Source organism: Salvelinus fontinalis, chromosome 20 (assembly GCF_029448725.1).
Source record: "Salvelinus fontinalis isolate EN_2023a chromosome 20, ASM2944872v1, whole genome shotgun sequence".
NCBI classification, from domain to species: domain Eukaryota; kingdom Metazoa; phylum Chordata; class Actinopteri; order Salmoniformes; family Salmonidae; genus Salvelinus; species Salvelinus fontinalis.
Window position 1 is genome coordinate 9,785,552 of NC_074684.1, and position 14,472 is coordinate 9,800,023.

Sequence of the window (14,472 nt, forward strand, 5' to 3'; positions counted from 1 at the left end):
CCAGCAGGCCACAAATGTGCATGTGTCAGCATATGGTCTCACAAGGGGTCTGAGGATCTCATCTCGGTACCTAATGGCAGTCAGGCTACCTCTGGCGAGCACATGGAGGGCTGTGCGGCCCCACAAAGAAATGCCACCCCACACCATGACTGACCCATCGCCAAACCGGTCATGCTGGAGGATGTTGCAGGCAGCAGAACGTTCTCCACGGCGTCTCCAGACTCTGTCACGTCTGTCACATGTGCTCATGTGCTCAGTGTGAACCTGCTTTCATCTGTGAAGAGCACAGGGCGCCAGTGGTGAATTTGCCAATCTTGGTGTTCTCTGGCAAATGCCAAACATCCTGCACGGTGTTGGGCTGTAAGCACAACCCCCACCTGTGGACGTCGGGCCCTCATACCACCCTCATGGAGTCTGTTTCTGACCGTTTGAGCAGACACATGCACATTTGTGGCCTGCTGGAGGTCATTTTGCAGGACGCTGGCAGTGCACCTCCTTGCACAAAGGCGGAGGAACTGGTCCTGCTGCTGGGTTGTTGCCCTCCTACGGCCTCCTCCACGTCTCCTGATGTACTGGCCTGTCTCCTGGTAGCGCCTGCATGCTCTGGACACTACGCTGACAGACACAGCAAACCTTTTTGCCACAGTTCGCATTGATGTGCCATCCTGGATGAACTGCACTACCTGAGCCACTTGTGTGGGTTGTAGACTCCGTCTCATGCTACCACTAGAGTGAGAGCACCGCCAGCATTCAAAAGTGACCAAAACATCAGCCAGGAAGCATAGGAACTGAGAAGTGGTCTGTGGTCACCACCTGCAGAATCACTCCTGTTTTGGGGGGTGTCTTGCTAATTGCCTATAATTTCCACCTTTTGTCTATTCCATTTGCACAACAGCATGTGAAATTTATTGTCAATCAGTGTTGCTTCCTAAGTGAACAGTTTGATTTCACAGAAGTGTGATTGACTTGGAGTTACATTGTGTTGTTTAAGTGTTCCCTTTATTTTTTTGAGCAGTGTATATTGTAACCTACCGAGTGTACAAAACAATGGGAACACCTGCTCTTTCCATGACAGACTGACCAGGTGAATGCTATGATCGTTTATTGAGGTCACTACCTCAGTGTAGAAATCCATGGCCAGCCAAATTGAGGCTGTTCTTGGGGCAAATGGGGGTGCAACTTAATATTGTGTTCCTAATGTTTTGTAATGAGGGCAAAATAGTATCCCAACCCTGTCAACAGTGTAGCTGACCGATGAGGAGATTTCCATTTTAGTCATTTAACAGACTCTTTTCCCAAACAAGTTACAGGAGGAATGAGGATTAAGTGCCTCGGTCAAGGGCAGAGATTTTTCGCCTAGTTGTCTTTGGCTTTCAAACCTGCAATCTTTTGGTTACTGGCCCAATGCTCTTAACTGCTTGGCTACCTAACACCCCGATGTGACTAAGACTAAACACACAAAGAAAAGAAAGACAACCGGTCTCAGTGTTTATATAGTGACGGCAGGGCTAGGTGAATAGATCATGGAAGACGAAGGTGAAAAACCTTAGTGAATAAAGATGCTCAATCAAACAAGCAACTGCATCTGTAGTGGGTGTTCCAACTCTAAAACGCACTAGACTAAGACAAAAACTGTGAAATGCATGTTGTCCCAATGTCTAAATAGTGACATTAGGGCTAGCATGAACAGATGGCTTTATCACAAGCTATCTTGTCATTCTGGGACAAGGAGAGATTTAGCTTTTAAGGTTATTCTAAGTAATGTAAGACTACACGCATGTATAGGACAAGTGTAAATCTAATCGTCAAAAGCAGGACCCACAAACGTCATTCATACTGACGCATGCCACATTAATCCTTTCAATAGGATTAGGATGTTTGCAGCCCACCCTGCAAGTCTGTCAGGGTGTTTCATTTTCTAGCTTACAAACTACATTCCTTTGCTGTGATTTATTTATTAATTCTCGCATTATCTGTTCATCTCTCCTGTGTCCTGCTCCCAGAGATCAACCAAGTGCTATTCACCAAGCATGGGCAAATCGCTCACCTCTGAGGAGAACATCCTACTGCAGTTTCATGCTAGCTAGCAACAGATCTTGTTGCAACCACAGTAGCTAGCTACATTTAAAAGGTTGCCGTGTTAAGTTGTCATTTCACAGCTTGGAATGATGGTATCACATATTACAAATGAATACCTTATTTGATAGCAGTTTGTCGGATGGAGATCCCTCTCGATGTTACCAGCTGTCTACTTACTACCCAAGACGCCCGATAATGTGATTGGTGATCAGAGATTCTACACAATTTGATTGGTTCAGTTTAAACTTGGCAGTAATTACCTGTCCAGTTAGCGAACATAAGTATTTTTGAATACATGTGCAAGAGTTGACATTGCCAAATGGAAATTTGTTGAGCAGAAATACACAATATGTAAAAACCAGCTCCTCCCTCGACAGCGATCTTTCTCACCAACTAAAGCAGATGGCTTGCTACGGCCCACCACCAGAATACATTGTCAAATAGATTACTAGTCAATTTCATTCTGCATCAGTCAATGTGCAAAACAAAATAGAATACCATCATTGCATGGAGGTACAAAAGCAAGTCTGAACAAACCCTCTTAGCAGTTGTTAGAAGTAAATTATCAAAGCTGCTCCAAGTGTACAGTTAGTTAATTTGAGGTAATGGTCCTACTGTTTTGGTTATCAAGTTCCTTCTGTCTGAAAGGACATCCGTCTTGAACATGTATGGACTAGCACGACTAACCCCCCCCCGCCCCAGAGAACAGAGCCATGTTAACAGTAAACACATTTATTTTGTCATCTGCACTTTACAGTTGGAATTCAGGGAACTCAAAAACAACGTCTTTGCCTGTGAGCTTCTTGTAGACGCCAGAGAAGGTCTCAACCTGAAAATAGAAGAGCAACCACTGGTTAAACACTGCATAGACTAACATTTATAGGTCATAACGATTTAGTACAAAACACTAAAACCCGAGACGTCAAAAAAAAAGTATACACTGCATGGTTTAGCCCCCCAGTCATGGCCCAAAGGGCTCTGGGAAGATGTAGGAATATACAGAACGCCGTCCTCACCAGCCCAAGGGCCGGGGACAAAGCTTGCTCTCCAACGTCGTGGAACGGGACTGTACGTCACAGCACTGTGAAGCGCTACGCTCCCATACGCCACAAGGACAGAGCCATGTGAGAGCAACCTCACCGGATGTCCACGTTGGGGTTAAGTTGGGTGAACTAGCAAACTGCTACACGACACTCACTTTGTGTTCCACGTTGTTCTGCTGAGCCTTGTCAAGGTGGACCTTGATGAGCCGGCTGCTGTCCAGTTTCACGCGGATCCTCTTGCCAACAATTTCACTGGGGAAGACCAGGTCTTCAAGAATGGCGTCATGCACAGCTGTCAGAGTACGACTGGAGAAATAAATCACAACTTGCATTAGACATATGGCAAATTAAAAAATGCAATCCTTACAAAAACAAATTCTCCCACCACCAGTCTCATTCAAAATGAAAGGAAGATTCTTTATACATGTATCGGAAAGAGCAAGTCAATCTGAACGCTATGCAGGTGTCTCAAAATCACATCCCCGGAGACAAGCAGAGTCTGCTTTAGATAACGCAAGGTAATACGAGGGAACGTTGATTTTGCATCACACGGTTAAGTCTTCAGTTCATCTGGTAACCGTATCGATTTATTAAAAATCCCAATTGAAGTTTCAAGTTGTCACATGCTGAAGTAGAGAAGCGCCTTTCTCGCGAGCTCTTTCCCAACAACGCAGTAACAAATATCAGTATTACAAATAAAAAGATCAAAAACACATGAGAAAGAACCAGTAAGCAAGCTATATACTGGGTACGTTTCAGGGTCAGTGCCAATACCATATTTACTGGAGTGGTAGAAAGCATGTACAACATGTTAGTAAAATTGTACACTGCATGGTTTAGCCCCCCAGTCACGGCCCAAAGGGCTCTGGGAAGATGTAGGAATATACAGAACGCTGGTCCTCACCAGCCCGAAGGCCGGGGACAAAACTTTCTCTCCAACGTCGTGGAACGGGACTGTACGTCACAGCACTGTGAAGCGCTACGCTCCCATACGCCACAAGGACAGAGCCATGTGAGAGCAACCTCACCGGATGTCCACGTTGGGTCCAAAAATGGCGAGCAATTATGGCAGCACCAGATATGTCAGAAACGATTTGAAGTTCTAAACTAGTACCCATTCACACCAACTTTAAAGCCATTTAATTGTCTCTTCCAAACAGTATGTAGTCATGCACATGCAGGTATGATAATGTAACTTACCTCCTGGGACGCTTCTGCTTATTCTTGATACGGCTTTTCCTGGTTGGTTTGGGCAGGATTCTCCTCTGCAAGTTTAATGAAAATATTAAGGATTACCAATTTACATAGACTTTAAAAGCCCAAGAAGCATGCTTGATAACTAATGTACACTGCATGGTTTAGCCCCCCAGTCAAGGCCCAAAGGGCTCTGGGAAGATGTAGGAATATACAGAACACCGTCCTCACCAGCCCGAAGGCCGGGGACAAAGCTTGCTCTCCAACGTCGTGGAACGGGACTGTACGTCACAGCACTGTGAAGCGCTACGCTCCCATACGCCACAAGGACAGAGCCATGTGAGAGCAACCTCACCGGATGTCCACGTTGATATTAATGATACAATCACAGCATGTACACTACACAACCAAAAGTATGTGGACACCTGCTTGTCAAACATCTCACCCCACACTCATGAGCATTAATATGGAGTTTGTCCCCTCCTTGGTACTATAACAGCCTCCACTCTACTGGGACGGCTTTCCACTAGAGAACATTGCTCGGCGATCCCGTCCTGTGAGCTTGTGTGGCCTACCACTTTGCGGCTGATCCGCGGTTGCTCCTAGACGTTTCCACTTCACTTACAGTTGACCGGGGCAGCTTTAGCAGGGCAGACATTTTACAAACTGACTTGTTGGAAAGGTGGCATCCTATGACAGTACCACATTTAAAGTCACTGAGCTCTTCAGTAAGGCCATTCTACTGCCAATGTTTGTCTTTGGAGATTGCACGGAGGTGTGCTCAATTTTATACACCTGTCAGCAATCGGTGTGGCTGAAATAGCCAAATCCACTCATTTGAAGGGGTGTCCACATACTTTGCGTGTGTATGTGTATATATATCAGTAAACAGTCTTCTCAAAAGGAACCCATTCTGTTAGCTTGGTTCACAGCAACAGCTATGCAAACTGCCCCTGCAACTCAGAAAACAGGACCGCTGCATTCTTACCTGTGCAACGAAGACGACATGTTTGCCGCTGAACTTCTTTTCCAGCTCCCTCACCAGTCGCACCTGAATTTTCTGGAAAGATTTCAGCTGGGGCACGGGGACAAAGATGATGATGGCTTTCCTGCTACCACCAACTTCAATTTCCTGAGGGAGAGGAGAAGATTTTTGAACTTACTGAGGCAAGTACAAACACTTTAGTAGATCATTTTTTTTAGCTGCCTGGATGAAAAAGTATACACTGCATGGTTTAGCCCCCCAGTCACGGCCCAAAGGGCTCTGGGAAGATGTAGGAATATACAGAACACCGTCCTCACCAGCACGATGGCTGGGGACAAAGCTTGCTCTCCAACGTCGTGGAACGGGACTGTACGTCACAGCACGAAAATGCTACGCTCCCATATGCCACAAGGACAGAGCCATGTGAGAGCAACCTCACAGGATGTCCACGTTGGGGTTTAACTCAAATAATAACCCAACACAGCTCTTCTTCCTAGGCATCAGAAACTCTTTCCACATTTAAATAAACATTCATCTTCAGTTAACCAAAAAGGGCCGAGTAAACAGTCAGAAATAAGCTAAGTACAACACATGCTCCATGTACCTTTGCAGCAGTGATGTTCAGCTCCCTCAGCTGAGCCTTCATGTCTGAGTTCATCTCCAGCTCGAGAAGAGCCTAGAAAGGCAGACATTTTGAATACTGCAAACAGCATTAGCCAAGTGACTACGTTAAAGAAGTTGTTTAAATTAGCCATACATGCATTAGCTAACATATTGGCCATTGGTTACCTGGGAAATGCCAGACTCGAACTCATCTGGCTTTTCGCCATTGGGCTTGACGATTTTGGCGCTGGTACTGAACATGGCCTATGTTTCTGGAAAACGAGACAGACAAGAAAACCATTTGAACATATTGTACATCTTTGGACATAATTGAATGTTTCAGATTAACCTAAACAGCAGCAAAGTGGTCCATGCTGAACACCATCTCACCATACATACATGCAGTTACTAAGTTAACTAGTTAGTATAACGATAGCCAAACTACTATCACCCAGCTAAGGTTGATCAAACGAAGTCGACACTGGTTGGTTCCACTCTACAAATACAACCATATGATCTCGCAAACAACCGAGCAAATAATTTTATTGAATCAATCTTACTTAGGGTCGCATGTACCCAAGCAAAATTGCTGGCTAGTCAGCGTTAGCCGGCTAGCAGCGTCTTTCAACCCATGTTCCTTATCAAATGGCTAACTTTAGTTAGCAGCTAACAGCAGGGAACACAGTACTCAAACATACACCATATCTCAAGTCTACAAATCTGACAGGCCACTAAACAAAAGGTAAAATACTAAACTACGAGGTTAAAAAACGGACTCGTCGATTGACTACAAGAAATTATTCTAGGAACACATGGGCCTCAAACCGCGCCAGTTATACTACCAGTCCTTCCTTCCATGTCATTCACGTTAGGTCTATCCTGAAACCCTTCATAATTCATTACACACCGGCCATCCAAAAGCTGAAATATAACAATCTAACGCATCAAACGTCTTACATGCACTCTGATATAAAAAACAGGGGATTTGATGCACATGTACTACATTTTGAAAAGAAATTCTGATTAGTGAGAGCATTATCATAACCAACCTCAGTCAACAACGGCCAGGGAAGAGGCCGGAATCTCGCGAGAGGTAGCTAGAAGTACATCGTGCTAGGGAGTCATGGGATTGCGGAAGTAGCTATGATTTTGAAGACTTTTTTCTTCCCCCTAGCAGATAGTGTATTTCGAAAGCAAAGGTAATTAATTAATGCGAATACATAGGCAAAGGAGAAGCATAAGTACGTCATGTTACAATGTATAGCTAGCTAACTTTTATATGTTTATATGTTGACATTACGCTTGTCACACAGAAATAACATATTTGCTTGTCAGATAGCAGCTAGCCTAACGTTAACTAGTCAGCCAAATATGTTTGTTGGGTTAACTAGCATGCTATCTGCACTGTTTACATGCCTGTACTAGTTCCAATGACAACTAGCTAATCGTTTTCCTAGCATTTCAACACATAGAAAGTTAGTTTGTTCACATTGCTCAAGTTAAGTTAAGTGCAATGACCGGTGCCTCCACTTTCAAGTAATTGCTGGTCTAAGTGATGTTCAGATTGACTGGTCTGTATAGGATAGTACGCAGGGCAGTCTGCAATGGCACAGAGGACATCGTGAAAGGCAAATTCTTCTACGCTGTGAGGAAAGGATTCAAACCTGGCGTTTACAAAACTTGGTGAGTTGTGGGGTAGTTGGCTAGCTAATTGCAGCTGTAGTGTGTCTTTGCAGCTGTAGTGTTCCTTAAAACTCCTTGACATTTATATGATAATTTCTAGTCTAATTTATTTTCATAGAATTGCATGTGTTTACTTTTTTTTAGGGATGAATGTAAGAGCCAAGTTGACAAGTTCCCATATGCCAGCTACAAGAAGTTTGCAGCAGAAAAGGATGCCTGGGCATTTGTCAGAAGCCTAGCAACATCGATAACGCCAGACGTGTCAAAGGGTAGATACAGTAGATGGCTATGTTCTTTCTCTATAGGTCGCTATACTGAAATGGCAATACGATGGGTACTGATGTTACTGGCTCTAGGAATGGGCAGCACGTCTAATCATTAGACAACTAGTGCACCATTAAGGCATGGCAAAATCAGACTTGCACTCAGACCACAATATCTTTTAGGAGCCAGCTATGAGGCAACACTCCCTAGAAGAGCACCGGAGGCCCTTGAGTACATACCCATTGGTCAGAAGAGGCACTATGATCACATAGACGAGGAGGAGATGTCCCCTGCCAAACAGAGTCAATACAGCAGCCCATCTTCAAAAAGCTCTGATGGATTCACCTACATTGGTACAGACATTCTCAGTGTGTTGTTTTAATGTTGCAGATTGAAATGGTCACTGTCAATGTTTTTTGGGTGAATAAAGGGGGAGGAAACAAAGTGTTATCTTTTCCTCCAGGTGATGCAGTGGTGGTGTACACAGATGGTTGCTGTTCAGGCAATGGGAAGGCCGGGGCCCTAGCTGGCATCGGAGTGTACTGGGGACGTGACCATCCTCTGTGAGTTGATTCAGGCCTGTAGGAAATTATACTTTGAGAGCTTGACACAATAGAGTCGAGAAGTGTTCATGTTGACTGTCTTTATTGTAGGAATGTAGCTGAACCACTGGATGGAAGACAGACCAACCAGAGAGCCGAATTACAGGAAAGTACTGTGTTAATGTCATATTTGCTTTAATTGTTATTATTTTCGACTCATTGAATTGCCACAGTTCCCTTTAGATTGTAACCAACCCCACGATACGTAATCTCACGTTTTGCTTCTAAATAACAGGCAGCATGTAAAGCCTTGGAGCAGGCCAAAGAGATGAACATCAAGAAGTTGGTGCTTTATACAGACAGCAAGTTCACCATAAACGGTACATATGTGCTGCTTACAACACTCTATCAACACTATCAGCAAGGGCCTGACTAAATGTGGCATGGCATCATGTAATGCCTACTGTGACCATTGGATGAGATATCCAGAGGTCCCTCCCCTCTGACCTTCTCTTCCAATGGGTTTTGAGAAGGAGGCAAGGTGTATGCAATTAAGAAAATGCATATGTCGGTGTTTTTTTCCATCAGGTGTCACCAGCTGGGTGAAGAACTGGAAGCTGAACAACTGGAGGCTCAACTCTGGTGGCTCCGTCATCAACAAAGAGGACTTTGAAAAACTTGACATGCTGAATGAAGAGCTGGAGGTTGTATGGGTAAATATCAATGTTGCTCTACATATTTTCACTTCAGAGATTCAGTACGCAAGTGTTTTGAGTTTCAGACTAGAACAGTGGTTCCCAAACTAGGGGTCACGACCCCATGAGGGGTCACCTGATTTGAAGATGTGATGGCAGGAGAAACTCCCAAAAGCCTAGTGAAATATTTGAATAATAAAAAAATATATACTAATGTTTGTACCTGCATCTCAAAAACATTTGTGGTTAACACAAAAAAATTAACTTCACGAAATACATTTATTTTGAAATGTATTTGTTCAAAGTATTTCTAAAGGAAGTCGTATGTCCTTAGTTCATTCAATACTTTACCAAATATTCCAGTTTCTATATCGGTCTTCTTTGGGATTGGGTTGGCGGATTGCATTCCTACTTTAAGGTGCATACACCGCCACATGATGTACTGTATGAGACCAGTCACAGCCTACATATATTAAATTCTCTTCATTATTCCTGTTCCTTAAAAGGAACAAAATAGCACCACCAACTAACCCTACAGTATATACCACCATTTCATAAAAATCACCACCCCATTAACTTCTGCAGTAAAATCTTACATACCCAGGTACTCCTCTGCAGCTGCCGCCTACTAATTAAAAACCCACTACCCGATTCCAATACTTTGACCATATCTGCTCCTGCACCATGCAAACGTCCTGGGAGGACAGGACACCTACACACTAACTCTTCTGATGTCAGATCTCTTATACCAAAATACTTCTCTGCTATTTTTTCTATTTTCTGTGATTTATGTTAAGTTTCTGCAATACAGTTGGTAACCATTGCTATGAACACTCAGAAGCCAACCTTACTGAAGCATAAATCACTCATTGCCCTATTCCTCTGCTCTGACACAAATCTACTACAAATCCTCTCAGGATCCCTCACCCTTGACCCCTCACCCCATCCTCCTCTACTTTCTTCACTGCCTCAGCAAACGACACCTTCTGCTCTACTCTGACTCTGGCCACTTCATCCTGCCTCTCTCGCACCGGACACCTTCGATCCCCAGCAACATGGGCACCCCTGCAGTTGACACACACAACTTTATCCACCGAAGCTACACAATCCTCTCTCCCATACCCTCCTGCACACTTCCCACATCGTGGAATCTCCCTCCTACACACTGCTGTAATATGACCATAAACGTTGTACCTCAAACAGTGCAGTGGATTCTGCACAAGACCTCTAACAGTATAACTGATATATCCTAACATGACTTTGTCTGGTAGAGACTGACTCAAAGACTGACAGTGACAGTTTCACCACACTCCCCGCCGGGTCTGCGTCTTCCGATGTAAAATCCTTGAGTCCCAAAAACGTTTCTGCCACTAATGTCCAGTTTCTTTGACTTCTTTGAGACTTGTGCTGTATAGTTTATAACTGTGGCAATGAACGCAACCAAATCCACCTTTTTAACACACATGGTATCTTTTGTCTGACAGCAAACATTTACTACAGTCTGTGGTGTATCCTCTACCATCTCTTCACTAGCATCACTAGTGTTCTCAATTATTTTAATCACTTCGCATAGGAGATTCGATTGACAGTCCTACACACTGTTCTTCAGTATATTCTGTTCGTCTGCACACACTTGAAACATGGCCAAATCCTTTACAATGCTTACATTGCAGTGGTTTGAAAACAAAAGCTCTTACGCTGTATCTTACATAACCAAGCTTCACATGGGTAGGTATTTACTCTTTATCAAAAAACAACACGACCGACAGACTTATTTCTTTTTCTCCATTCGCCCAGCGGGTCAGACGCCAGAAACCAACCGCACCAGGAATTATTTTCAGGTACTCAACCTGAACATCCGTCGTCACCCCTGAGATGACTCCTTTGACGGTTGTGCTACTCCAAAGTTCAAAACACAAAACTTCTGTTGTCCGGATTCTTTTGAGCCCCACTGCAATCTTCCTCAGTTATTCAGAAATACAATGAATCAAAATAAGACCACTCCTGGTCACTCAGACTCCACTTTTAAAAGCGCGTACCTCACCATTTGACACCTCAAATGTGTTTTCGACATGCATCCTAACTGAACAACCGCATCCCAACAAGAAACGATTCATTATCATTAACACACGTATCCTCTACTCAAATGTTTTGACAATTTCCTTTTTGTTCTAGTTTTCAATGCTACTGTTGTCCATTCAGAATATTCGTCTTCACCAAACTCGACGCGCTGCTTAATTCCAACTCAATATCCACTTCCTCCGTCTTCCCGTTCACCTCCGAACCTCCCCTCTGTTCTTTTTAAAGTTGTTTAAGCGTTAGAAGTCCACCTCTCATACGTCCCTGTAAGGATGAAGGGGTCCACCGTAGCTAGGATCAGGGCCGCCCAGCAAGTCTCCTATATGGCGTCAGTGAAAAATCGCTGAAGGTGTGAGTAGAGAGGAGATGGCAGTGGATGTCCCACAGTCTGCAGTGAATGCCATGCAGGAGAAGGATCCCGACACACTAATAGTGAAGGTGGACTTTGTTGCGTTTTATAGCGCAAGTGATGAATTACACTAGTCAAACTAATAAACAAATCTAAGAAGCTAGACATGTGAAGGCGGCATAGATTTCTGGATCTCCAGGACTTTACAGCCGAAGTGTAACAGGGAGTACTGAATGAAGAGGCCCCCCCTCCCAGGTTCCTGAACCTGTGTAGGGATCTGAATAGACATTTAAATCTGACTGAAGGAGTGCATTTTTATTTTTTTATTCAGCGTAGTAGCGTGAATTTGGTTAGTGTTTTTGGTATTTAGTATGAATTTGTTCATTGGGGTCTTTTTTACTACCCCGTACAGTAGGTGGCGACCATACACCTTATGAGTGTAGTCTGCCAATAAACCTTGAAGAAGAAGCTCTTTTGCATCAACCAATGAGAGTGCCTTAAATTGGCTTGAAAAGGCTGGCCTACACTTGACTGTTGCATGTGGATCCTTCCCATGGTGAATGGCTACTGCCTCTACGCTGCTGCAAAATAAAAAATTGAGACCATCCTCGGCTAGTTCTTCAGTGGCTAGCACATTGAGTGAGCAGTGGCGAGTATTCATGGGCACCACCAAGGGAAGCCAGACCCCCCCCCCCCCCCCCACACACAAAAAAAAACAACATAAAATAATGTATCTTTCGTCTCTGTGTTTCATAATTTCACATCAATTGGCAAAAGGCTGAATGTATCTCACAGGAGAAAGCATCCGAGCGAGTGAAACAGCACCCCTCTTCAAGGGAAGCCAGCTTGGATTTGGCGTCTGTCCTATCGAATAGGTCATTAACAGAAACAACTTGAATTGTTGCATCTCCTGTTGTTGTTGTCCTCCGGTGGCTAGCTAGCTAAAATGTCTCTTTCCTAAATTAGCTATGGATGGAGATAGAGATTTGGACTTGTGGTTTTACTAAATTCTCCGTACTGGCCAATGATTATAACGCCGATTCTGATCCAACCATTAATTCATACATTGTGGTGCCCCTGGCCTGAGAGGATCAAAGTTCAATATGTACAGTAGATGGATGTAGAAGGCTAATGTTAACTAGCTAACGTTGCCCATGAATGGAAGTTAGGCAAGCAAGCAGGTAGCCGAGGACAACAAAAAATAAAAACGTGGTACTACATGACAGAGTGATAGACTGTTTCGTCAGCATGAAAGAGAGCGGGATGGCATTGGCGTTTCTCTTCAAGTAGGATGAGTCAACATGTTTTTCTACTTGCACGAAGGCACGCGCACACACGCTCTCAAACAGAAATCAGAACCATGATTTTTTTATTTTTTTATTTAAATGTCATATTTAACATTTTGTTTGGACTACATTGTTTTTGGTATCTTTTAGTTGTCACTGTGTTAGACTAAGCATAGGGGATTTATATTGTTGTAGTGCTGAAGTTGAAATGGTGGAGGTAGCTCCTGTTGTCTTTGCGACTTATGGTAACTATCTGGTTCTAAACCAATAGTTGTTTAGTGGTCCGAAAAATGTCAGAAACATTAACTTTGCTATACCATGCTGTAAGTCATGTAACTGTCTGTTACATGCAATATGCGCCGTGGACTTCACCGGACAGAGGTGGCTCTCCGGTTTTGTGATAAAACAAAAGGTGTGGTTGATCTTTATTCTGCCATTGTCGTCTTATTGTCTCGGCCTTTAGGCACATAGATCACGGTCACAAGGCATGTGAATTTACAGCAAACAACGCAGTTATCACAATACAGTGTAGGTTGTAATATTACTTTTGGGGGGGGGGGGTGCTTGTTTTGTTTTTGTTTTACCCACATGCCACTCTGACTCAAAGGGAACACCCTGAAATCTCCTTCTGAGTGTTAAAGCTCATGGTATCCTTCGCCAGCTCATATCTATGTGAAGCAGGATTCAGGGCTCTTGTCTGCATCCGATTCAAACACTGAAGGATGAGACAGCAGTGACGAGGTGTGCGTTGTCGACCACGTGCCCCGTGACTGTTGAGAACCTCCCCAGGACATGCGTGTATACCCATCTCATCAGTGGTGAGGGAACCCCTGCACTTTAGGAACCCCTGCACTAGAACGTTCAGTCATGGATGATGCACAACTGAAATGACTAACAGTCCCCTTTTGCCTCTGACTATCTTCTCTCTCTTCTTTCTCCAGTTGCACATCCCGGGCCACGCTGGGTACCTAGGAAACGAGGAGGCCGACAGGCTGTCCAGAGCGGGAGCAGCGAAACACTTAGATTAGCCAAAGGAAGATCATCTCGTTTACTGCTCCTGGGCAGTTCATTCAACATTTGGATTATGGTTTTGAATGGAATATGGGAATGATTATATTGTCTGTTCTGTTGGGCTTCCATGTTCTAAATGTTATGAAATAACATCTAGTTCTGTCCTGTTTGATATCTTTATGGTTATTTCTAAGTTAAGGAATTAATTCAGCTTGTGCTTTGTACTGTATGAACATTTCTTAATATTCCAAAATCATTCCATCCTGATTGATGAAACGGTTCTGTAACCACTGTGTAATGTACACTTCAAACAGTAGATGGAGCTCTAGCTCATTGAAACAAATCCAATACCTCGGAATAGGATTGGCTCTAAATTAAATTCCATACTAGGTTCCTCTGTGGAAAGAGGATTCCTCACATAGACGATGGATTTCTCTGGTTTCTATGTGAGACATGCTGCTTGCTGTAAGATAACCGCCACTTATGACATTTGTGTGTGTGATCTAAGGATTATTTGTCTTGCTCAAAAGCCCGTCTGTTACTAGGGCTAGTGGTCACATTAACGTTTCCCTATTCTAAAAAAACAACAACACACCATTCAAAGATCATCTGTTCATGTATGCTCTGACATGAAATGATCTTGGTGATATTCTCTCTGA

General features: G+C 43.7%; 2 protein-coding genes and 4 non-coding genes across 6 annotated transcripts; 1 reads left to right on the top strand and 5 right to left on the bottom strand.

The window, feature by feature from the left end:
* Window positions 1–2,795: 2,795 nt before the first annotated feature.
* rps7 (ribosomal protein S7) lies at window positions 2,796–7,043 on the bottom strand. Its single transcript, XM_055872319.1, has 7 exons — window positions 6,954–7,043; window positions 6,091–6,176; window positions 5,906–5,977; window positions 5,305–5,448; window positions 4,323–4,387; window positions 3,278–3,428; window positions 2,796–2,908 (listed from the first exon to the last, which is right to left on the bottom strand). The coding sequence occupies exons 2-7, from the start codon at window positions 6,163–6,165 to the stop codon at window positions 2,831–2,833; spliced, it is 585 nt and encodes a 194-aa protein (XP_055728294.1). The 5' UTR covers window positions 6,166–6,176; window positions 6,954–7,043; the 3' UTR covers window positions 2,796–2,830.
* On the bottom strand, window positions 3,011–3,235 carry LOC129817974 (small nucleolar RNA SNORA73 family). Its single transcript, XR_008753845.1, has one exon. It is a non-coding gene; the product is annotated as a small nucleolar RNA SNORA73 family (small nucleolar RNA).
* Window positions 3,941–4,166, bottom strand: LOC129817985 (small nucleolar RNA SNORA73 family). The gene has a single exon (XR_008753856.1). It is a non-coding gene; the product is annotated as a small nucleolar RNA SNORA73 family (small nucleolar RNA).
* On the bottom strand, window positions 4,463–4,687 carry LOC129818007 (small nucleolar RNA SNORA73 family). The gene has a single exon (XR_008753878.1). It is a non-coding gene; the product is annotated as a small nucleolar RNA SNORA73 family (small nucleolar RNA).
* Window positions 5,534–5,756, bottom strand: LOC129817996 (small nucleolar RNA SNORA73 family). Its single transcript, XR_008753867.1, has one exon. It is a non-coding gene; the product is annotated as a small nucleolar RNA SNORA73 family (small nucleolar RNA).
* On the top strand, window positions 7,003–13,963 carry LOC129817259 (ribonuclease H1-like). The gene is made up of 9 exons (XM_055872318.1): window positions 7,003–7,103; window positions 7,486–7,587; window positions 7,732–7,856; window positions 8,034–8,204; window positions 8,315–8,414; window positions 8,505–8,563; window positions 8,693–8,773; window positions 8,982–9,106; window positions 13,744–13,963. The coding sequence occupies exons 1-9, from the start codon at window positions 7,048–7,050 to the stop codon at window positions 13,828–13,830; spliced, it is 906 nt and encodes a 301-aa protein (XP_055728293.1). The 5' UTR covers window positions 7,003–7,047; the 3' UTR covers window positions 13,831–13,963.
* The last annotated feature ends 509 nt before the right edge of the window (window positions 13,964–14,472 follow it).

Bases quoted from the DNA above. Each gene is read 5' to 3' on its own strand.
- rps7 (XM_055872319.1), bottom strand. From the start codon at position 6,165: ATGTTCAGTACCAGCGCCAAAATCGTCAAGCCCAATGGCGAAAAGCCA. The intron at 4,388-5,304 runs GTAAGAATGCAG...TTAAACTTGCAG, and splicing joins ATGTCGTCTTCGTTGCACAG to AGGAGAATCCTGCCCAAACC. The intron at 3,429-4,322 runs GTAAGTTACATT...TTATTTCTCCAG, and splicing joins AAGCAGAAGCGTCCCAGGAG to TCGTACTCTGACAGCTGTGC.
- LOC129817259 (XM_055872318.1), top strand. From the start codon at position 7,048: ATGATTTTGAAGACTTTTTTCTTCCCCCTAGCAGATAGTGTATTTCGA. The intron at 7,857-8,033 runs GTAGATACAGTA...AATATCTTTTAG, and splicing joins AACGCCAGACGTGTCAAAGG to GAGCCAGCTATGAGGCAACA. The intron at 8,774-8,981 runs GTACATATGTGC...TTTTTCCATCAG, and splicing joins CAGCAAGTTCACCATAAACG to GTGTCACCAGCTGGGTGAAG.